Source organism: Rattus norvegicus, chromosome 7, assembly GCF_036323735.1.
Source record: "Rattus norvegicus strain BN/NHsdMcwi chromosome 7, GRCr8, whole genome shotgun sequence".
Classification (NCBI taxonomy): Eukaryota; Metazoa; Chordata; class Mammalia; order Rodentia; family Muridae; genus Rattus; species Rattus norvegicus.
In genome coordinates, this window is record NC_086025.1 from 29,690,350 (window position 1) to 29,713,542 (window position 23,193).

General features: G+C 46.8%; 1 protein-coding gene across 5 annotated transcripts in view; it reads right to left on the minus strand.

Annotated features, from left to right (window-relative positions):
* The window catches only part of Elk3 (ETS transcription factor ELK3), a 62,488-nt gene that overhangs the window by 34,674 nt on the left and 4,621 nt on the right, over positions 1 to 23,193 (minus strand). For 4 of the 5 annotated variants that reach the window (XM_006241265.5, XM_063263770.1, XM_063263769.1 and 1 more), the window contains exon 2: positions 609 to 817. In XM_006241265.5, coding sequence (XP_006241327.1) covers positions 609 to 815 — 207 coding nt within the window. In that variant the 5' untranslated portion in view covers positions 816 to 817. 5 annotated transcript variants of the gene reach the window in all.

Sequence of the window (23,193 nt, forward strand, 5' to 3'; positions counted from 1 at the left end):
TCCACCACCATGCCCCGGCTCAGACTGTAATTCTTATTGTCTCCAGAGGCAGTTGACATCTTAGACCTGCGGGCAGCCCAATGCCCACCTTCACCAAATGACATATGAAAGGAAGGGGGAGGGAGGATACAAGAACTGAGCCCGAGGAACATACCAAGGGTTCCCTCAGAATTCAAGCTATAGATCGCCAACCTTATCTCGTGTTCTCTGCGAGTCGTTTGTACACATGTTCACGCGCTGGCACGTGCACAGAGAAGCCAGGGGACAACCTCAGTCAGCATTCACCAGGTTCCCCATGTCAGCCTTTTCGTGAAACAGAGTCTCTACCTGGCCCAGGGCTTGGCAATTAGGCAAGGCTGACTGGCCAGTGAGTCCCCGGGATCCTCCTGTCTCCACTTGTCTGGCTCCGGGGTACCAAGCGTATTCCACCACACCCTGCCTTTGTCGTGGGTTCCAGAGATTAAGTTCACTAACCGTGCTGCCTCCTAGTCACTGCTTCTGTTTTCTGATTGGATGCACAGCACAAGCACATCTGGCCTCCTCGATGAACTAAGACAGGAGGCCCCTCCCTCCCCCTCCCCTGCACAGGCCGCCAAGGCTTGCTTTACCTTGTCGTAATAGTATCTCAGAGCCCTGCTCAGCTTGTCGTAGTTCATGTTTGTCTTGTTCTTGCGGAGGCCCCACAGTTTGGCCACTTCTTCAGCCTTGAGGAGTTTGAACTCGCCATCGTTAGACGTCCAGCAGATGAGGTGCTCATGTTTCTGGTCCAGCAGCAAGTGCAAAAGGAACTGCCACAGGGTGATTGCACTCTCCATACCTGGGAGGGGGGGCAGGAGGCAGGCAGGTCAGAGCTCGGGTCTGCAGGCCAGGGGCTGTGTGGGGCTCTGCTCCATGGCTCTGTTCCACAGAGCATAAGACAGAGAGAGGACTTTCCTCCCCCCATCCCAACGGACTACCAAGTCACACACAGGCTTTCTGGTCGCAAGTTTACAAGCAGCTTCGATCCAGGAACGTGATGGCAGTGCCCTGGAGTCCTGAAACTCCCTAATCACAAACCCGCAGAGACCTCCCTGTGCTGGGAGCTACTGGAATAAACTGACTAAAGGAATGGCTAGCTTCCTCTATTCCCGCCCATCACATCAACTGCATCTAGCCATCACTTGCTGGAATGTGGCCATGAGCATCTGCTAGGGCTAAGTGAAGTCACGCAGGGGCCTGGGGTCATGAAGCCATAACCCCCCCTTGGTTGAACTGTCCTTTCACCCTACCCAGCCAGCCTTGCATTGCAGGGAGGGGAACTCAGTTATTCTTTGCACTGTCAATGTTCTCAGGTCCCAGGACAGTGTTTGCATAAAGCAGACATCCAGTCAGTAGATGCTGGTTAAACAATCAGTTGTTGCCAACTGAAGGAAGAGACGGTCAATTTCCCAGGCACTTGTGTAGTCGCCCAAGCCCCACGGTCTCAAGCACACTGACAGGAAGTGTTTTTCCCAACCAGGAGAGGAAATCCCATAAAACAATGCTATCTTTCTCCTTTGCCTGTAGCACAAACTCTGCTATTCCTTCCTCCTAACATAGTACTCGCTACTTTTTAGAGTCCAGTGGACTCCCGCTTTTTCATATGAAAGCAGGTCAAGTGGGATCGCTGGACTGTCATGATCTGAATTTTGATCGCTTGAATATATTTGGAAGAAATTACCCCTTTGTTCTATTACACTTATTTATTGCGTGTGTGTGTGTGTGTGTGTGTGCACCCATACAAAACATGGCTTGTGTGTGAAAGTCGGAGGACAACTTGTAAGCGGTCCATTTTCTTCCACTGAGTCCTGGGGATTGAACTCAGGTAGTCAGGCTTGCTGGCAGGCACCTTTACACCCGCCGAGCTAGCTTGCTAGCCTTACCCGTTGATTTTACTAATGCCCGTGTAATTAGGAAATGCCTTCCTCCAGGTTAGCTGGTGAGAGCCAATACTGCAGGTGTTTTGATCTGGGCAAATACATGGAGCTGAGAATTGGATGCCGAGTCTGGGAGGCTCAGCAAAGATCTGAAGGTGGGGTTTAGGGGGGTCTACCTCAAGACACGCAAAAGTCAAGCCGTGAGGTGGAGACAAGGATGACAGGATGAGGAAACTCCATCTATAGCAAGGAGACATTGGGGTCTGTTTGGGATAGCCCAGGGTGACGACAATAAGGACAGTGAGGAAGATGCCTGGAAGACAGAATAGTGGCCATGAGGAGTTTTCTACAGTGAGTCCCCCTCAGTGCCTGTTTTCATGGCTTTGCATTGAACAGCTTCTAGGTGTCCTAGGAGCCAGAGCAAGTCAGGCAATTCCCTTCTGATAGACCTCAAACTGCCTGACATCTTTCTGTGTCTTCAGGCAGGTCCTACAGGACAGGAGAATTGCTCAGCGGCGAGCGCTTGGCCAGCATGGGCCCTGGGTTCCACCACAGCACCACAGGAAGCAGCTTTGGGATCCTGTCAGCAATACCTCCAGACCCCCCTCACACTCCCCCCAAGCCCCATTGCAGTATGAAAACCCCCAGTCACCCCTAAGGAGCATTCATTCCTGCTTCCTCACAGGCCCAGCCAGAAGAACCCTATTGTTTCTCTGAGCACCGTGGGTGCCACCCAGTGTCTGTTATAGAAGGTCCAGACTAAGAATGCGCTACAAATCTCCACGGGGTGTTTTATTTATAACTCTTTAAACGGGGTATCCATAAAGAGATCACCCTTCACCACAGTGGTCACTGGGTCTGTGAGAGTCAGCCCCGTTGCTGCTGACTTCAAACCACACCAGCAACTCTTGAGCTCTGAGAAGGACTCCTGGCAGGACGTGCAAGCCTTATGGCTCCAGTTCCTAATGAGCCCAAATAAGCCACACACGGTTCAAATTCACGGGTGTCTGCAGCCAAACCTTCTGGCAACGAGTTTTTAAAATATCTTTGAAACTTAGTGGTCACTCAGAGGAGCCTTCCTGGAGAGGCAGAGAGATGCCAGCCAGTTTGGGGTTCTGCAGAGAGGGAAGTGCTCAGCCTGCCTCTCTCGTCCTGGCTTTACTCCTTTAAGGGGCCAGGCAGCCAGCAGCACACTGAGATGGGTCCCTATAACCCTCAACACACTGAGAGTTGGGCTTAGTCAGTGAAATACTGGCTTTGAAGTGATGAGATACATAAAACTGACCTGAATTTTCTCAAAGCCTGGCACAGAAGTAAAATAAATGCCATCGTGAGCCAAGGATTCTCAGGACCATTTGTTACATAGCATCAACACAGCAAAAGCTAACTGCTACAACATCACACATATTTGTTCCTTCCTTCACCAGGATGCCCTTGGGAGCTCCAGGAGGTATGAAAGGGCAGAAAGGGAACAGGCCTTTGGTGGGGATGGGACACTCAGCTTCAGGGACTCCTACATTTCTGGAACATCCTGAAGCAGAAAGAATGGACCCACAGAGGGCCAAGGATAAGGACCTCAAAGTCACCCAACAACTCTTAGGACAGAGGCCAGTCTGTGAGGTGGCAAGCAGCAGCATGGATCACTCAGAGTTGCTGAGAGCAACCATGCTCCCCGGAGGTGACTAAGGGCTCAGGCTTCACGTGTGGAAAGCATCCACCCATCACAAACCTGCTCTCCTTCCGAGCTCGCGCCAGCCGCTGCTTCGCCCTACTCGACGCCCCAGTTTTGATGACTGACTCACACAAAGTTCCACTTTGGGTTGGAAGCCCAAGCCACACATTACTCAGTGGTGAATATCAGACATGGTTCTCTTTTAGCCAGCTCACAGTCCCACGGTAGAAATCATCCTGTAGGAGGGGTGTGTCACAGAAGCATAAGGCGGTTCTGACCGCCCCCCCCCCAACCCCTACATCCACATCAAGTGATATTACATGGAGCCACAGAGCCAAGACCAGGCTCAGGTGGGCCACTCCAGGAGGACACTACACTTGTGTCCTCCCCTCAAGGGCACAAGCTAGGTTTCTTTGACTCCATTTCTACTGTTCCTTTAATTATGGCCGCATCAAATGTTGTAACTTGTAGTTGTTTTCATATACAACCATCCAGCAGGTCACCCCACCTCCACCCCTAATATCTGTCAATACCAGTCATTTAGAATGTCCAGCAAGAGAAAAAGTAATGACTTATGTACCTGGAGGTGTGTTCTAAGAACTGTGACTGCTGTACTTAACTGTTTACTGTGGGATTCACCAGGAGGAAGAAGTCACGAAAGCCTTACAACCTGGGCAGGCTGTGGGCTCCCTTAGGGGAGCAACTGTTTGTACAGATACATTGTATCTATGAGACTGTCGCTGTCTTGGTAGCAGAGCTGGCTTTAAGTTACAGTGTGTCATCAGCTGACATTCATTTGGCTCGTTGCCCAGACGTGCTAGCTTCCAATGACTAGAACTCTTGAAAGCAATGCTAGAAATGTGATAAATGCACTGACATCCGTCCCCAGGTAGTCTGGGCTTTTAAATGCTCCTCCCCACCCCACTTTGGGTTTTGTTGGTTCAGGATGTATCCGCACGCACAAAGGGTACCCATCAAATCAGGATGGTGGGTAGTTTCCTCTCTTTGTTTTTGGAGCCTCAAACTTCTGTCTTTCAGAGCTCTGTAAGACAGACAATAGACTACTGTGAAGTATATGTTCCTAGGTCAGAACTTGCTCCTCCAGTTGTATACATTGGCCTCTGCCCCTTTCATCCAACCCTCCCACCCTCCCAGCCCCGAGCAACGACTACAAAGTCACTTTTTAAAGCTTCCACATATTGAAGAGAACACACAACACATTTGTTATTGTTTGTCTGATCGCTAATGAGAACATGCTTCTCTTGCCCTGCCCAGGATATATGGGATTTGATCAGGTATTTTAATGCCATCTTTTAAAAGATTATTATGAGGGGAGGAGCATGTGCACATGGTAGCACAAGAGCGCATGAATGGAAGTCAGGGGAAAGCTACACGTAGTCGCTTCTCAGGGATGAAGCGGGTTCCCAGACTTGCCCGCAAGCACATCGTCTGCTGGACTGTCTCACCAGGTTGAGTCTCCTCAGACTATAAATGTTTATGTACCGAATGTACGAATGTTGCTGATTTGCTTGTACACAGTACCCAAGTATCAAAACATCACATCACACCTCATAAATACATACGATTACCATGTCAATTAAATGATTAAAATAAAATAAAATGGCTTATTGGATCTGAAAAACCTCCTTTAAAGAGGCAGGAAGAAAACTGATGACTGGCCAAGTTGACAGCCTTCTTTTTTTTTTTTTTTTTTTTTAATTACACGTTTTACTATCATCTTTCTTCCAAGCAAAAGGCAAAGCTGGGTACTAAAGGCTCAGGCCAGGCAGCTCCTGACGGGTGAGACGGAATTCAGAAGCAAAAGCCGATGTTCTCTCCGCCTGTTCAGATTAACAGCTAGCTTCACACGTGGCATATGATGTTTGCCGAAACCTGTCCACCTCTCACAAAACAAGACAAGACAGGGCCAGCAAGACAGCGAGGCCCTTTCCTCAACAGCCTGGCATCCTGACTTCTATCCCCAAGATCCACATAGTGAAAGGAGAGAATCAAGTCCAACAAATGACCCTCTGGTCGCCACATGTACGCCATAAGATGTGTTCCCAGATACATACGTGCCCGTGGGGGTGGGGGGGAGAGCAAGAATAAGTAAATGTAATAAAAAGAAAAAAGAAATAAATTAAAAGCTGCGATGCTCAGTACATCAATGTAGGCTCTTTTAAATAAGATGTATATAATATATACTATACAGTATTATATATTATATTATATATTATATTATATATAATATATATTATATATTATATTATATTATATATTATGCTATAACTAACTGGAAACATCAATCTCTCCATTCTCTTGCTCTTGATTCCTTTGCTTTGCTTTCTTCTCTCCTCTCCTTCCTCTCTCTCTCTCTCTCTCTCTCTCTCTCTCTCTCTCTCTCATGCCAAGATGCTGTCTAGCTACTTGGAAAACATCAGTAAACAAAAAGACGTATGTCCGTATTGAGCTCACATGTCAGCAGAAGAGACAGGCTGTGAACAACAAAACACATGATGAATTAGGCACAGTGTGTTGAAAGATGGGGGTTATGGAGAGTCATTAAAGCTGGACGAGGGGCTGGGGGAGCAGGATGTGCATGCAGATCCAGGGCAGGGGTCCAGGGGTCAGAGAAGGCCTTGCTAAGACGGTGATAATGAAAACATTTCTTTGTTTAAAAATGGAGTTTTTGAACAAGGATTAAAAACCACAGTTGCCAGAGGGATATAAAATGAACACAGGTCAAAGATATTCTTCTCTTATTAAGTCTATTGTCTACTCACTTTGTCTATTAAGACAAAGGAACTAGGTAGGTTTTATAATGGCAGCAAAAGTCTTAATAATGGGGCATTTACAGATGAGGAATAATGAAACAAATAGGCAAACAGAGGCAAAAAAACAAAATGAGGGTGGGAGAGAAAAAAAGAAGCATTGTAAGACGGGCTGGGTATCTATGGACAAGAATTATTTCACAGCCAGAACCTAAATAACGAACAAAGCTGTAAAAAGCTTTCATAAAAATCAGAATTCTAACAGCCACAGGGGTCTTCTCCAGATCCTAGATGCCGCCCGACTTTACCTGAGCAGGGTTCTTTTCTATACGTTTAAGGAATACCCATGCACACTGAGAGGGCTACTCGGCAAGCGAGAAGATTCTGGGCCATCTTTGGGTTCATCTCTGAGCATTTGTCCTGCCTGCCTGTCGTGAGGGGTGTCATTCACCTTTCTGTACACGTATGTCCTCACAGGTAAAGTGATGGTGGTGGTGGGTTTAATGCGGAGGTGGTGAATGGAGATTAAAAAATCACTACCCTGCAGGGTTATTGTTCAACATTACAAAGTCGCTAACAAACTCTATCTGGGACAGAGCAAGTTCTATTTAAACAATGGCTGCTGTTACTTCTTAAACAAGGAAAGCTCTTCGCAGATGCTGCTGTGACGTCGGATGGGCTTTCCCTAGTTCAAAGGCACCATCCAGATGCTGTATGTACTTTGTCATTAGGCAGTGGCTTCAATACAGTCACCAACGTGAACGTTAAGGGACTGTGCATGTTGGCTTACAAGGTGACAGGGACTGTAACCATATACATTGTTAGGACTACAGGCAACACAGCACCCATCCTTCCCCGCTAGCATAAGGCCTCCAGGTTGGGCAGATCAGCAGAGAGCGACCCCTGCTGTTCATGCGGCCCCTGGACATGCTTTAGGTCCCACGGATCTCACAAGAGGCCAGGAGGCCAGGAAGTCAAGAGGATGAGAACTGCTGAGTTGGGCGAGGAGGATCTAGAATAATAAGTCTCTGTCTGTGGGTGACATAACCCAAGCCAGCTGATTAGCGCGACAGACAGAGCAAAGACGTGGAAGGGGCCGCTGGCACTGTGGAGGAGGGACATTTTTGTGGACTCCCCGTGAGTACTCTCCGCCTCTGTGTTTTCCACACTCAGCTTTTTACAGATGTAAGCATGAGATGTTTTTTTGTTTTTTTTGTTTTTTTTGTTCTTCCTCATCTCTCTTGCTTAAGAAAAACTTAGGGCAGAATGACAAAGGGAAAGATGCTGTAGACAGAACAGACTGACTACTCTTGCCGTCAGCCCCCACGTACCAGGACATTGCCTACTTGAACAGTGTGGTCTTTGGACTTTCAGAGGTCCCATCTCCCTGATATCCTCTCCTCTCAAAAACTCAAGCCCTCTACCTTTCATCTGCCACAAGGGGGCGCCAGATGTCCTCCTGTGAGCTGGCGGCACACTCCTCACCCACAGCCAGGCGTTTGAGCTGCTTCTTAGAAATCCAAAACTTCTTGCAGTCAACCATTGAACTAAGAACGGGGTCCCCAATAGAGGAGTTAGAGAAAGGACTGAAGGAGCTGAAGGGGTTTGCAACCCCATAAGAAGAAGAATATCAACCAACCAGACCCCCCCTGCACACACACACCCCCCCCCCAGAGCTACCAGGGACTAAACCACCATCCTGAGAGTACACTGGGATGGACCTATGGCTCCAGTTGCATATATAGCAGAGGATGGCCTTGTCAGGCATAAATGGGAGGAGAGGACCTTGGTCCTGTCAAGGCTCGATGCCCTAGTGTGGGGGAATGTCAGGGTGGGGAGGTAGGAGGAAGTGGATGGGTGGGTAAGTGGGGAACACCCTCATAGAAGCTGGAGGAAGGGAGATGGGATAGTGGATTTCTGGAGGAGAAACCAGGAAAGGGGATAACATTTGAAATGTAAATTTAAAAATATATCCAATAAAAATACCAAGAATGGCAAAAAGAGAAAAAAAGACAGAAAGAAATCCAAAATTTCACTTGCTTGTTCTCCCCCCCCCCCCCCCCCCCGTTAACTGACACCTGATGTTTCTGTCTGCACGCTGTTAGCTTTGCTTCTGGGATTGTACGGAGGTGTCAGCTAAGCAGGTAAAAGGATGCTCTGGTTGTCTTTCTTTCTCCTTTGACTTGAGACAGGCACAGGGTCTCATTAGGTAGCCCCTAGCTGTCCTGGAACACACTATAGACTGGGGCTGACCTGACCTGGAACTCACAGAGATCCGCCTGTCTCTACCTCCTGAGTGCTGCGATTAAAGGTGTGCCCCTGTTGTCTGAAAACAAGGGATGTTCCTGTCTCGCTGACATTTCTCCTGGATGCAGTTCCTGGTCAATGAGGAAGGGGTTCAGAGCAGTTCACTGCTGCCCAAGGGGATGGACAAAAGCCACAAGCCCACTGAAAGCAAGGAACAGGAATACATTTAGGTCTGCCAGAACCCAGAACAGGCAACTTTCAGGCATGCAAGGGTAATTTGCTAAGCACATGAGCACAGGACACCAACAAATTCTGAGGTCTTTTTGTCTTAGGCAGTGGTCGGTTCTCAGCTTTCCTAATGCTGCAACAGTTCTCAGGTCGTGCTTTTGTTACTTTGTTGCGACTTCATAACTGAAACTTTCTACTGTTGTGAATCGTAATATATAATAATAACAAAAATAAAAAAAATAACAAATGCATGTGTTTTCTGACAGCCTTAGAGAAAGAGTCATTCAGTCCCCAAAGAGGTCATGACCCCGAAGGCTGAGAACCTCTGGTGTGTATTTTTTTCTGGGACCAGCCTGACATTCTTACAATTCATTTTCAAGAAATATTTTAGTCATTGCTGCTGCCACAAGTGAGAAGGAACGGTATAAAGTCCTTCACGGGGTCCATGTTCCTCAAAGTTCTTCCCACGGGATAGCCAGGGTCTGTAATTTCATTTGTTCTGTAAACAATCTACAGGTCGCTCATGTTTTCAAAAGGAACGAGGGAAGAGCAAAGAGAAGCGGGCGCTGCTTGACCTAGTGATTTATCCTCTGAGACCATGCGAGACGGCTTGCCACGTCTTAAAACTGAATCTTCCATTTGAGGGGAAGATTTTCAGGAGAAATTACCGACCCGATGGCCACTCGGTCAGAATGGAATTGCAACTCACTGTGTATACAAAATGCCCAACTCTCCTGGAACTCTGTCATCCATGGCCTGCTGGTGGCCCACATACAAGGGTGTTTTCTTTGGAAAACTAAATGGATAGATACCTTGCCTCCACTGGGACAGTGTCTGTGGGCCACTCTGCTTCCTCCGACATCCGCAAATTCATCCACTTCCCGCCCCACCCTAGCAGGGCACAATCCAGCCCTATCTTATTCCACCTTTTCAGACCTCTCTAGACGGCCTCACACGGGTCCTCTTTGATCTCCAATGTGGCAAAGTCCCAAAGCTTCCTCAAGATACAATGTGTTCTTTCTGGGCCTGGAGAAAAAAGTGAACCACCTAGAGGATAAATAAATATCTAGTGTCTCAGAAGCACACACCTCTATGTGCCTCAAAGGTGCAAGTCACTTGTAATTGGGATAGCCAGGGGAGAGCTCGGAATAATAGCCCACTTGCTATCGGGCTGCAGCAACGCTCACGCACATATCTTATGATATCGCCTTATAGGAAGTAAGGCTTGGCCAAACAGGCTGAGTGTTTTTAGCCAGAATTCCGTTAGTATCCCCTGCAATTCCAACATAGCACACGATGGGAAAGCACGCTAAACGGCTGTATGAATGCTCCCAACTTTTTTTTTTAACCTTAAATTCTTTCTGGTGGAATTGAAGTGCTTTGGCTTTATGGATGCTTCACAAAAGCTAAAGATCCCAGCCATTTTGCAACCGCTCCCTTGGGAGAGATGCAGCATGGCCCACCTTTTCCAGTGTCTTCTGATCACCTGAGCCCTCTGTGCGCCATGACTCTCTAGGTAACCAACAACAGAGCCTGCAAGGTATCTTCGACGCCCAAACCTCCATTTAAACTCTTATTGAAAACATCAGACCACAGTGTTATGGGACAGCTCGATCAAAGAGCCAAGAAAGAAACCCAACTAGGCGCCTAGATTTCCCAACAGAGAGGCTGCAGCCCCTGGGTTGTCTACAGCTACCGCTCTGAGCAACAGTAAGTTCAGGAGACAGAGGGAGAAACCACAGCGCTTGTGAGGAAAAAATCATTCCAGGTAACCAACTGTCTTAACAAAACTTGACCGTGTCTGGAAAGACAAGCCGAGCTGTAAAGCGCAGAGGTTCCTGCGTGGTGGGTACAGCCGCCCCACCCCCAACCCCCTGCCCCAGGGATGGCGAGAATGTTTTTCTTTAAACAGAAGGCCGTTCCTTTCCAGACGTTTCTGGAAGAGAACCTGACCATTTACTTTCTGCGCTATTGTTTTTATTGTCCCGGGTTCTTTGCGCGACTCTTATTTCTGGCTGGCGGCACAGCCCCCCATCCGAGGGCTCTCCGGCTTGCTAACACTGAGCTTCCTCTTCTTCTGCAGGTTGCAGGCAGGAAACTGGAAAACGGACCACAGGAAACCTGACCCTCCCACATCTGTCCCACTTTGTAACTGCAGCTCTGGTTTCACTCGGTCTGTGTGTCAGCTCTATTTTAACCCTCCGCACGACGGGCCCGAACCGCTCTCTGAAAGAACAGCCGTGTGCCTGCGGCTCAGAAGGCTCCTGTAGGATTTTTGGCTTCTCCCGAGCAACCAATCCCATGAATTCAATCGCCTCTCCAGTGAGAGCTTAAGACGATTTCATAACATCAGGCACAACACAAGTCATTCTGGGTAAGTAGATTTACAGGCTGCCTGATGAGTTTTAATTTGCCAGGCTTTGATGCATAACAGGAAAGGGAACTGTAAATGTGCACCTCATCAAATAGCCGGTCTCATCGTGAGGTTATTCCAAGTCGTGTTTCCCCACAGCATCGGGATCTACCAGGCGGAAGGACATGAAATTGTTGTTCTTATGGATGGAAACTGTTAAACAGCAACAATCTCATATATTCCACCTAAAACATACAATATCACATCTAAAATAAATGTGAATACACACATCATCCCAGGCACAGGGAAGGAGCTTCTTGTGCATTTGACCCATGAACCCTTTTTGAGAACTCCCTGGGGTAAAATAGTCTATCCATGTTTCTTCATATAGATCTAAACGTGTGTATGTTTGAACATAGGTCAATAGGGTTTGTAGGGCTGGAGAGGTGGCTCAGTGGTTAAGGGCACTGGCTGCTCTTCCAGAGGTCCTGAGTTCAAATCCCAGCAACTACACGGTGGCTCACAACCATCTGTAAAGAGATCTGATGCCCTCTTCTGGTGTGTCTGAAGTCAGCTAGCTACAGTGTACTCACATATAATAAATAAATACGTCTTTAAAAATATATATAGGGTTCGTAAAGCTCTATGAGAAATCTATACGTTCCAAATCAAGACTCCTGGTCTGGGGTGCTGGAGAGATGGCTCAACGGTTAAGAGCACTCACTGACTGCTCTTGCAGAGGATCTGGGTTCAATTCCCAGTACCCACAATGACAGCTCACAGCCATCTGACACCCTCACCACCTGCACACAAGCAGGCAAAACACCAATGTACATAAAATAAAAATAAATATAGACAAAGACCCAAACCCCCACCCTTACAGGAGCCTTCCCTTTAAATGCTAATATTCAATGGTCATTCAGGCGCCCATGAGTTTACTGCATTGAGTACACGTGTCAAGCTTACACTCTCGGCCATCCCCAGCCACTGTGAGGCCATGACTTAAAAACATGAAGACAGGTAAGTGTGGACCCAGGAGCCAGAACAGGGAGACCCCAACCCAGGAATATCTGCTCCCAAGTCCAGGTCCCTAACCACAATGCACACGGTCACCCTGGAGCAGCAATTCTCAACATGTGGGCTGCAACCTCTTTCACTGGCGGGGGGGGGGGGGGCTAAGACCATCAGAAAACACGAATGTTTGCATTACGATTCTTAACGGTAGCAAAAGCTTTGCGAAGCAGCAGCAAAAATGATTTGGTGGTTGCTGTTCGCCACAGCGTGAGGAACTGTATTAAAGGGTCGCAGCGTTAGGAAGGCTGAGAACCACTAGAATAGAGGTTTGTTTCCCACATCCCTCTGCTACTAAGGCGGGAGGTGGTACAAAGGCAACTCGGCGGGATAAAGTCGGGACGTGTCCTTCATTTCCGGGAGTTCACCACTCTGTGACTCCAGGCACTCAGACCGGGTTCTGTTTGGTGAAACTGAACTGAGCCCAGGGGGCACAGGGAAGCAGAGGCAGGCAGATCTCACTGAGTTCCAGCCTGGTCTACAGAGTGAGTTCTGGGACAGCCTATGCTACACAGAGATCCTATCTCAAAAACTAAAATTAAATTAAATTAATATGAGACATGCTGCCACATTTCTTTTGGCCGGTTTCCTCAGTGAACAGAGACAGAGGAAGAGAGACAGAGTGGCAGGTTAATGAGGAAGGACAGAGAGTCAGAGAGAAAGACAGACAGACATGCCAGTTTAGCCCAACAGGATTTTTTAAAGACGGGGGGGGGGGGGGGAGATTGAGTCTAGGAGTCACACCAGACCAACAACTGTTAATAGGTGGGCTATAACCTAGCTCCGTTCATGTTTTACATCTTTTTAATACTTTTTTAAAAGAATTATTTATAGGGTTGGGGATTTAGCTCAGTGGTAGAGTGCTTGCCTAGCAAGCGCAAGGCCCTGAGTTCGGTAAAAAAAAAAAAAAAGAATTATTTATTTTGCTTATATGAGTACACTATAGCTGTCTTCAGACACACCAGAAGAGGGCATCAGATCTACAGATGGTTGTGAACCACCAGGTGGTTGCTGGGAATTGAACTCAGGACCTCTGGAAGAGCAGTCAGTGCTCTAAACCACTGGGCCATCTCTCCGGCTCTGCGCTTTTTTACATTTTTGAGTCAAAATCTGAGTAAGGTGCAGGCTGATCCAGAATTCTCTGTGGATTCTGAGTTGACCTTGAATTTGCAATGTACGTGCGTGACACAGCCTCCTGAGGAGCTGGGATTTCAGGCCTGTGCCACCAGGCCTAGCTCGAGGTTGGCTCTTAATGAAAACTCAGGACACGAGGCTCTGTGAATTCCAGAACTGAGACTTGGAAGGACTGGTCCTTTTATTTCACAAGGATTGTGGAACCTGACGATGGAAGCGAGACCTATCCCCAAACACCAACGGTTCGTGGTACTCAGAATTCAGTCAGGAGAATCGTTCCTTCGGTGGAGAACAGCCTAGGAGCCACTGGCCTGTGTGTGGTCACCCGTGGAAGGGACCTGGTACACAGAGCAGCCTTGGTAACTTTTCATCACACAGAGACAGACAGTTTAACTTACTAGAATCTCTCCGGCTGTCTTTAAATTTGCGCTTCACTGTAAAGAGGTGGGCACGCCTCCCCGCAAACAACACTGGGTGTCTTTCCTTGGCTGGGCTGGTAAACCTTTCTCCAAATTTCCTAGCTTACAATGTGAATAAGTCCAGTCCTGTGCATTCAGGGGGGACGTAGGGACCTCTATGCTTGATTTAAGATTAGGGATGGCTTATTCACTTTGATACTTGAAGATGGTTTTACATTAAAAAAAATAAACTAAGGGCCATCTTCTATGCTACTTCTGGGAGACGGAAAACTGGCGTCTCTCAGAAGACTTTTTTTGTGCTAAAGAGGCGACTGGTGGAAGTAAAAAACACAAGCCCCGTGCACTGAGATCATTTCTGCAGGACACACAGTGATGGCGGTTTTTCCACATCCAGCAACTGGGGCACTTCCTGCCAGAGCATCCTCCAACTCTCTCATTGTGTTGAAACTGTAAAACCTTTCTAAATCAGGACTTCCTTCTATTATGTCGCAGAGGCGGCTTTCTGGGAAGGGGGAAACTCCTGAGGCAAAAAGGTAGGAATTCTTATAGCACCACCCAGTGGAAACGTGGCGGGGAGGGGGGAGTTGCGGGGCAGGGGTTTGTGTGTGTGCAAACTGAAACATTTAGTAAAAATGGTCACGTCAGCTACTCCAGCTAAAAGTCCAGGCCCTGAGTCCCATTACTGTTCCTTTTCCATGGATGGCACCCTGCTTCCACGTGATCTCTCCCAGCCCATCTGCCCCCTCTTTCTCCTGTGCACACACAGGCCGAGCAGGGTCAGGAAGCAGGGTGCAAGCCCAGGAAGGAAGTGGTCCAGGTGTGATTAGGTACGAGTTGCCACCACTGCCCAATCCCTTCCTCTTTAAAAGACCTCAAGGGATTTGGGGCATGGGAAGTCTGCACAGCTGTGCTGGACATCCTAGATCTGATACAGGGACAGTCAGGCATTTCCTGAGAGAGAGAGGTACAGCCATCTGGATCCCTTCCTCTTCTCCTGGCAAGATGCAACCTGGTCTGACCACCTCTAACATTGCAGTTAGAGATTCCTGGAGACAGTTATTGGTCCTCTCCTTTCTCCTGGGTCCTGTCTCCATATGAACATGACTACTCTTGTCCTTCTGAGGCCTTTGTGGATGTCACAGCCAACCGACAGGTGGTTTAGCTCCCTGTTGTTAACTGCCATCACCAAAGCCCAGCTTTTCATGGGGATCTGCTTCTCAAACATGTGCATTAGTCCACAGTTTTCTAGGCAATGGACTATTCTAGCCATAGGAATCCTTGACCCCATCCTTCAAGATTCCTCCACAGAAACCCTGGCAAAGGGGAAAGGCCATGTCTAAGATTAGAACTTTCTTGTCTTCTCCATAGAAGTTAAGGCAATTTCTCAATGGCCAAGTCTGTCTCTGTCTCTGTCTCTGTCTCTCTCTCTCATACACACACACACACACACACACACACACACACACACACACACACACACACACACACCACCACCACCACCACCACCACCACCCCCACCAACATCATCAACAGAATAATCAGATGCCTGTCTCAGACAAACACCAGTTCTCCTAGAATAGCAATCTTTCTCCTGGGACTAACTCCACTGCAAGTATTTTAAAGCTCTTGGTTCTTAATGGTACCTAGATAAAGAGGTACAGAAAAAAGAAATCAGCTGGCTGATCTCATCTCTGTTCAGAAGTATACGATTATGATGAAAATGATTTTATATGGCACCTTGGAACTGCCGATATTTTTCTGGTAGTTCCAGGGGGCTTAGTAATATTATAATTCTTTTGCTATTGCTTAAGTAAACACTTGCCAGTGTCGCGACTGAAGCAGGTAGAGCTGACATTAGCTGGTCTCTGGTGTTCTTTAAGACAGTTCTCTCCTGAGGTTGGGGATTTAGCTCAGTGGTAGAGCGCTTGCCTAGCAAGTGCAAGGCCCTGGGTTCGGTCCCCAGCTCCGAAAAAAAAGAAAAAAAAGAAAAAAAAAAAAAAGACAGTTCTTGCCCATAAAATGGTTACGTGCTACTGGTGTTGATGAACAAGAGGAGGCTGGAGACATCGCTTTTGGATTTTTGAGAAGCGCAGAGAGCCCCTCACAGAGGTTATCTGTGCCAGGAGCTGGGTGCTTCTGGATTCTGAGGTGCTGATCATTCAGATCCAGTGTCACACTCAAAGCAAAGCTCTTTCATAGCTCAGGAGATGCAAATTCCAGGTCCAAATACGCGTACCTCAGTCTGCTCTGAGGATGTTCCTTGGCAGTGCAGCTGGAGTGTTCAGTGTGTCTTTGCCTGCTCATGTGGTGGACATGTGTGGGGGTCTGGTCACATCTTAAGTCAGGAAGGTGGCAACGGGCCCTATCCGCTTCCCCGACCAACATGCACACGTTTCTCTTGCAGCATGGGCGTTACGTCTCCCCAGATGTGATCTAGCAACTGTTTCTCGTGCACAGAACTTCTCCCAATGGTTAATGACTTCCAACAGAGTGCTTTTAACACGAAGTAAAAACCCAGTGGCACCAAGGTAAAAGTAAACCAGAGGCCACTCATGTGTGGGGAAACAACAGTAAGTGAATTAGGACAGCTAGTGGGACACATGTAAAATAACTTGGTATTCTTGGTAGATGCTGTTTTGTTTGGTTGGGTTTTTGTTTACTTCAAGACAGGGTTTCTCTCTGTGGCCCTGGCACGTGTCTGGAACTTGTTCTGTACACCAGGCTGGCCTCTAACTCAGAGATCCACCTGTCTCTGCCTCCTGAGTGCTGGGATTAAAGGTGTTCGCCACCACTGCCTGGCAGGTAGACACTGTTATTTATAAGGAGAATGTTGCAAAAATACACAGTGCGTGATGTCAAAACAGAAGCCTTCTCCAGTGTCTTACTATTAAAATCTTTCAAAAATGAATCATCCAAATTCATTAAGAGAACAGTGTCCCGGAAACTGCTGCCAACACCCATTCACTCACATCATTCAAAGCATCTAATGGCCGAGATAACAAGAGAGGCAAACATGGACCCTCATCCCCAAGCGGTTTCACCTCCTTGAACTCCTACGCAGGGATCTGCCATCCATGGGGTCGGCCCTTTCTGAAATACCACATACAACTTGACGCCGTATCTTTTCACCCCATGAATATTTTAGCTATAAAAATAGCAGCCACGTTCTGGATTTAGATTATACTTCCTCCTTCCTTGAGAAAAATGATCCTTTTAAAAAGTGAGATAGTCTAATCCCATAGCGAAGATTTATAATCTTCTACGGAAAGGTCTAAAAGTGCCTGTCTGTGCGCGCGCGCGCGCGCATGCGCACATGCCAGAGGCCAGAAGGCAACCTCAGGTCATTCTCAGAGACAGCACCCACTTTCTAGACTGAAGACTGATTGGTCTGCGAGCCCCAGGGTTTGGCCCGTCTCTGCCCCAAGCAAGTGCAGCCACACCCAATCTTTTATGTGGGTCCTAGGGATCAAATGAGGTTATCTTGGTTGCAAATCAAGCACTGTAAGTATTGAGCCGTACCCCCAGGACAATTTCTGCTCTTTAAGATCAGAATGCTAGGTCTAATGCTGCTGCTGCTGTCATTTTGATACGGCGTTCTTTTTAAGACAGGGTCTCATGTAGCTCAGTCTGGGCTTGGAGTCACTGCGCAGTCCAGGATGATTCTGAGCATCCCGATCTTCCTGTCTTCACTTTCAGAGCACCGGGATTACAGAGCTAAGCTACCGCGCCTAGTTAATGAGTTGCTAGGAATGGAACCCGGGGTTTCATGCGTGCTGGGTAAGCATTTTCCCAACTGCCTATGTCCTAACCCAACTCTCAACCTTCTAAGAACCACAGAACCCTTGGATCACTCTATTTGATTCCTGACTCCACCATCTTGGATACAACATATATATGTGTGTGTGTGTGTGTGTGTGTGTGTGTGTGTGTGTGTGTGTATGTATATATATGTATATGTATGTATATGTATGGTATGTATGTATATGTATGGTATATATGTATATGTGTGTATATATGTATATATACACATATACACATATACATACACATATATACACATATATATGTACATATACACATATACATATATACATACACATGTACACATATGTATATATGTATATATACACATATATGTATATGTGTATATACATGTATACATATACATACATGTATGTATATGTGTATATACATGTATATATACACATATGTATGTATACACACATATAATTTGATTAAAATAACTAGCTTTAAGGCAATTTCAATATTATGCACATATCACAAGTTCAGGAAAACTAAATAAGTGAGTTTAGCAAAACCTAGGGATACCAAGTGGCAGGCTGACCATTGCTTTTGCCTCAGCCATCAAAGATGAAGCATTGTCTGCCCAAGGCCATCTCTGAGGCGCTGGCTATGCACTCCAGGTGTGACCATGCACTTCTACCTAGGAGCATTTGAAGGCACAGTTCTAAAAGACAGTTTTTTGAAGAAGTAAGAGAAGTAAGAAAGAGGGGTTGGGTAGAGACAGACAGAGACAGAGGGAACCTAATGGTTTCTGGTCTAAAAGGCCTCTGAGGGTGAAGCTTGGAGAACAGAGATGGATGCCGACAGACATGACTTCCTTATCAACGCTCCCGAGTCCTCGATTCTAAGAGTTTGAGCCCCAGATCATACAAGTAAACTAAGGCGGTGGATGTCCTCGGTTAACCTTCCAGACAGCACTCAGTGCCTGGGTGCTTTCTTCATATGCTCGGAATGGGACTGGAGGGCATGATTGGGAACCCAAGGGTTCTCCTTTCCTGAAAACGACAGAGTAAATTCAGGCTCTCGGCTGACTTCCGATATTGAAACAATGATTCTTCCGGGTGGAGAAACTCAGTAAACAACATTCCCCCAGGCACCACCCTAGGCACAGAAGGAAGGCTCAAATCCCAGCCAGGCAGACTTGCTCCCCTATATCTGAGGAGTTGTTTTGGTTGGTCTCTTTTTCTAAGGTCACATTCTGCCCCTATTCTCTAAAGACTCAAGCTTCAGTCCAGCAGCCACGGTCTACCTAAGCAAGCACACATGTGGACCCCTGCACACCCTTCCACTAAATCTCTTTCATTTCTAAAAATAAATGCCAATACACAGAGCTTCTATTCCAGCCTCAAAAGTCAAATCTTCCCAACTCTGATTCGGGGATAATACAGGGACACTTCAGTTCCGGCTTAGTGAAGCCTAGCTGCGAGGCATTACTTCAAGTGGTAGATAGTCGTCAGACATCAACACTGCTCCCCCCCCCCCCCCGTTTCTGTTTACAGTATTCCTTAGGTGAATATTTTGGGTGCCCATGACATCATTTAGAGGATTACAAGCTACAGGGGTGGGCAGTGCAGTCTCCCAGTCAAGCCTTATATCTAATAGGGAACCAGCCCCGAGGTAAATCTTGACGCTTGTTTTGTTGTTATTTTTGGTCACTATTTTTCCTGATAATTAAGATCTCGGTGGCCGAGCTGAGGGATTAGCTGCTTGGTCAGACACTCTGGTTAAGCTAGACTTGCCCCCCAGCAAAGGGCTCCTTGGCAAAACCTAGGTGACACTAGTTAATAGAACTAGTCTCCCTCTGCCAGAACAGAAACAAAACAAACAAACAAACAAACAAAAAACCCAAGCTGGTCTTTAGCCCATCTCTCCTGCTATTTTAAACTCTAGCAGAAGCATCGCTGGTTTCCAAAGGTTATAGACAAACACTGTCTCTGCAGGCAGCTGTTCCAGGGGGAAGAAAGACTTTCAAGAACGAACAGGCAGGACTCCAAACAGGTTATCCAGGGCATCTGTGAGAAGCTTGTCGACCGAACTCTTCCACAGAGGACCACGGCGGCCACAGAGTGACCAGTTCTGACAAGAAAGAGCTCCGTAGAGCCTTTCGAACGGCAGCCGGCCATTCTCCCTCTAACACTCATCTGAAAATCAGGGCCCAGGCTGTCTCAATGCTAATAAACAAACCCGATTTCTGAACATTCGCTTTCCTCGGAAGTCTAATTAAAAACTGCAGCAATGTCAAAGGACACAGACATCTAACCAGGAGACCTGCCTGTTAGTAACTCAGTGGGGGTGCTTTCTAGTAAAGGGCTGGGTTTATACACAGCAAGGTCCCTAATCCAGCCCAGCCTCAGCAGATAAGGCTTTTTCCCTTTCTTTTGTTCTAATTCATCCACTGCCAGGTGTTGTACACAGTGCTGGGTAGGCGCGAGGATGACAAAACCAGATGCCGACCCGGAGAGAGCTCCCAGCGGGATGGGCGCCACAGATGTGGAACGCATCATGTGGCATGCACACATCTGCAGACCCCTCACTCTCTGAAGCTACCTGGGTCATGGGTCTGGACAATCTATTATCATATTGATATCATATATCTATTGATCTTAGTGTTTGGGTGATTAGGACTAATAGCCAATCTCCAGAAATACAGACCAAAAACTATCCAGCTCCTGGGTTCAGACAGTCAGAATTTGAGTAATGAGGAAAGCTGGAAAGAAAGCCACGAGAAGCTCAGGAGGCCCAGGGGACGGCTGAGGGCCAGCAGGTGTGACAGGTGAATTATAAGAAAGCTAAAGAAAGAAGAGGAGCGTAGAGAGGGTAGCGGCGAGACAGGCAAGGTATCATGTTTTCTTTCATAAGCAGAATGCTAATCAGAGGGCAAGAGAAGAGAAAGCAGGAGAACTATTGGAAAGGAGGACCAGTTGATGGGGAAGAGGATGGAGGAAGGCTGGAGAGGGGAAGGTGAGAATGGGACAGTGGTCCCTGGGCAGGGATATGACTCGATGAAACCAACTACTCTGTGTACTAAAGAGCAGCAAAAGTTAGTAAGTTCACCTCAAAAATAAAAATCAGGGGGTTGGGGATTTAGCTCAGTGGTAGAGCGCTTGCCTAGCAAGCGCAAGGCCCTGGGTTCGGTCCCCAGCTCCGAAAAAAAGAAAAAAAAATCGGTAAAGGATGATGGTTGATTATGATCCTCTGCAGAAGAGAGTCCCAGGAGAATGCCCGGTGGCAGGAGGCTCAGTAAGCCCGTGAGGAAAGGACCACATGTTGACCTGACTGGACACATCAGCAGTGCACAGGGCCCAACCCACATCAGCCACTAGGACCCCAAGGATGAGAGTGCGAAGGTTGTGAGCAACGGGTGAAACGCTCAGCTCTGTCCTGGAGCTCAGGGACAAAGGACAGAAGCTGGGCAGGTGGCACAGTCTTCCTTTGGGTCCTCCTAATCCAACACAGGGACAAGTGAGATCCGCATTTGTTCTTAGGTGGCAGCAAAAATTCTTAGCACCTTTCCACAAGGTCAAGTATGTCCTCCCCAAAAAGCTAGAGGACTTGGGATGCGAGAATCGAACCTCTCTATTTCAATCCATTACCATCCAGCCAGGGAAACTGAGGCACAGAATGATTCTACACCATCCCAAGAACCCAGTCAGTGTTAAGGCAATACTTTCATTTTTCCTATAACACTGGTAAAATATTTTTTACATCTGCTAAACTAGAAGACCCCCCTTCCTAAATAATGTGGAAATCCACATATCCTACTGATTTGTTTAACCAATCAAATAAAAGACAGTAGTATTTTTATCAAGGCATTCTGGAGTTTAAGAATCTGCTCGGCAGGGGTTGGGGATTTAGCTCAGCGGTAGAACACTTGCCTAGAGCGCAAGGCCCTGGGTTCGGTCCCCAGCTCCGGAAAAAAAAGAAAAAAAAAAAAAAAGAATCTGCTCGGCAGAATCACGACGCTGTCCCCACTGGGATAAAAAGCTAATGCTCAGGGAATATTTGGAAGTGATGGGAATACATTCTTTATTCAGAGAGGGTAGATACATGGATGTACACGATCATACTCAAGACCTCTGTGTTAAAAATGTGTGTAAGCTAATGACCTTTTTTGGTTTTGTTTGAGGCACTATGTAGTCCAGGCCTCAGTCTCAGAGAGGTTAGCTTGCCTCAATGGCCCAAGCGCTGACACTAAAGATGTACACACCATGCCCAGCCACACCTCTTCTCTTTCCATTAAGGTCAAAATGATGGCATTAAGATTGTTGCATTGGGGGTTGGGGATTTAGCTCAGCGGTAGAGCACTTGCCTAGCAAGCTCAAGGCCCTGGGTTCGGTCCCCAGCTCCAAAAAAAAAAAAAAAAAAAAAAAAAAAAAGAAAGAAAGAAAGAAAAAGGAAAAAAAAAGATTGTTGCATTGGTTTTTTGTTTGTTTGGTTGATTGGTTGGTTGGTTGTTTGGTTTTCCTTTCTATTACTGAGAGCCCTACCCAACCTAACCAGTCTTGAGACAATACATCCAGATACTTGTGTTTTACACCTACCCCATGATTTCTATCAGATTCGTGGTTAAATGGGAGCACCTTGCTCCAGTAGCTTTAAACATACTTAAAAATACTAAAAGCCTCTGAGCCACTTGGAGCATGTGGGTAAATTCATTTAACTACAAATGTGGTATCACAACCAATTATCTTTGTTACTTTTAAAATACACAAGTAAAACTCTCAGCTAAGTTATAAATGAATTCTACTTAACTTTTCAAGCAGGTTACTAATTCTTCCCAGAAAAAAATGTAACTTGCTACATATCAGCAAAGTAACCAGAGCTCATTCCTGGTAACAATGCAAATCACATTTGGCTGACATGACCACTGCAAAGTTTACTCTAAATGCTCCTGACCTTTGTGTGAATTTCCAGGAATGAGTACAAGGCTATTTTAATTCTGATCATGGAAAAGAATCACAGATAGAGTTAAATATTTGAAGAGCAGTTTCTTAAAAGGCAGAAGAAGCCACCATCTTTGGGGGCCTACAGGATTTGTTCACGGAGAGCTAAACACACAAACACAGGGTAATTTAATTTGCTAGCGCTGTGCTCTCAGTGGCAGAACAGAGAGTGGTCACGGTATCCCTGTCACTCAAAAAGCTGAATGACCTCAATTCAAACTGGCCACGGGCTATAGTCGTATTGAGCTTTGAAAAAGAAAAAATAAATTTAAAACAGCAAAGTTTGGAAAGTGTGGATCCAGCAAAAACAAAACAAAACAAAACAAAAGTTGAGTACAGCTGGCTCGACCTAAGGTGTACTTTTTCTGTTGAACCTCCATTCTCTTTCTTTATCTAGCATTCTGTTCTGGTGTGTGGTGTGCCCTCACTTCCTGTCACTACAGCTCGATACTCCACTGCAAATCATGACTCACACTTCAATCATACAGAAACTCATCAAAGTCCCAAATTTCATGGCACATAGGAACCCGGTCTTTCAAGAGGGCAGCATTCTTAAGATATTCCAGATGACAAAACACCAAACCAGTTCCCTCAGAAATCATGTCACCCTAAATAGAAGCTCCCTGTCTGGCAACTTGAACCTCAGTATTCATCAT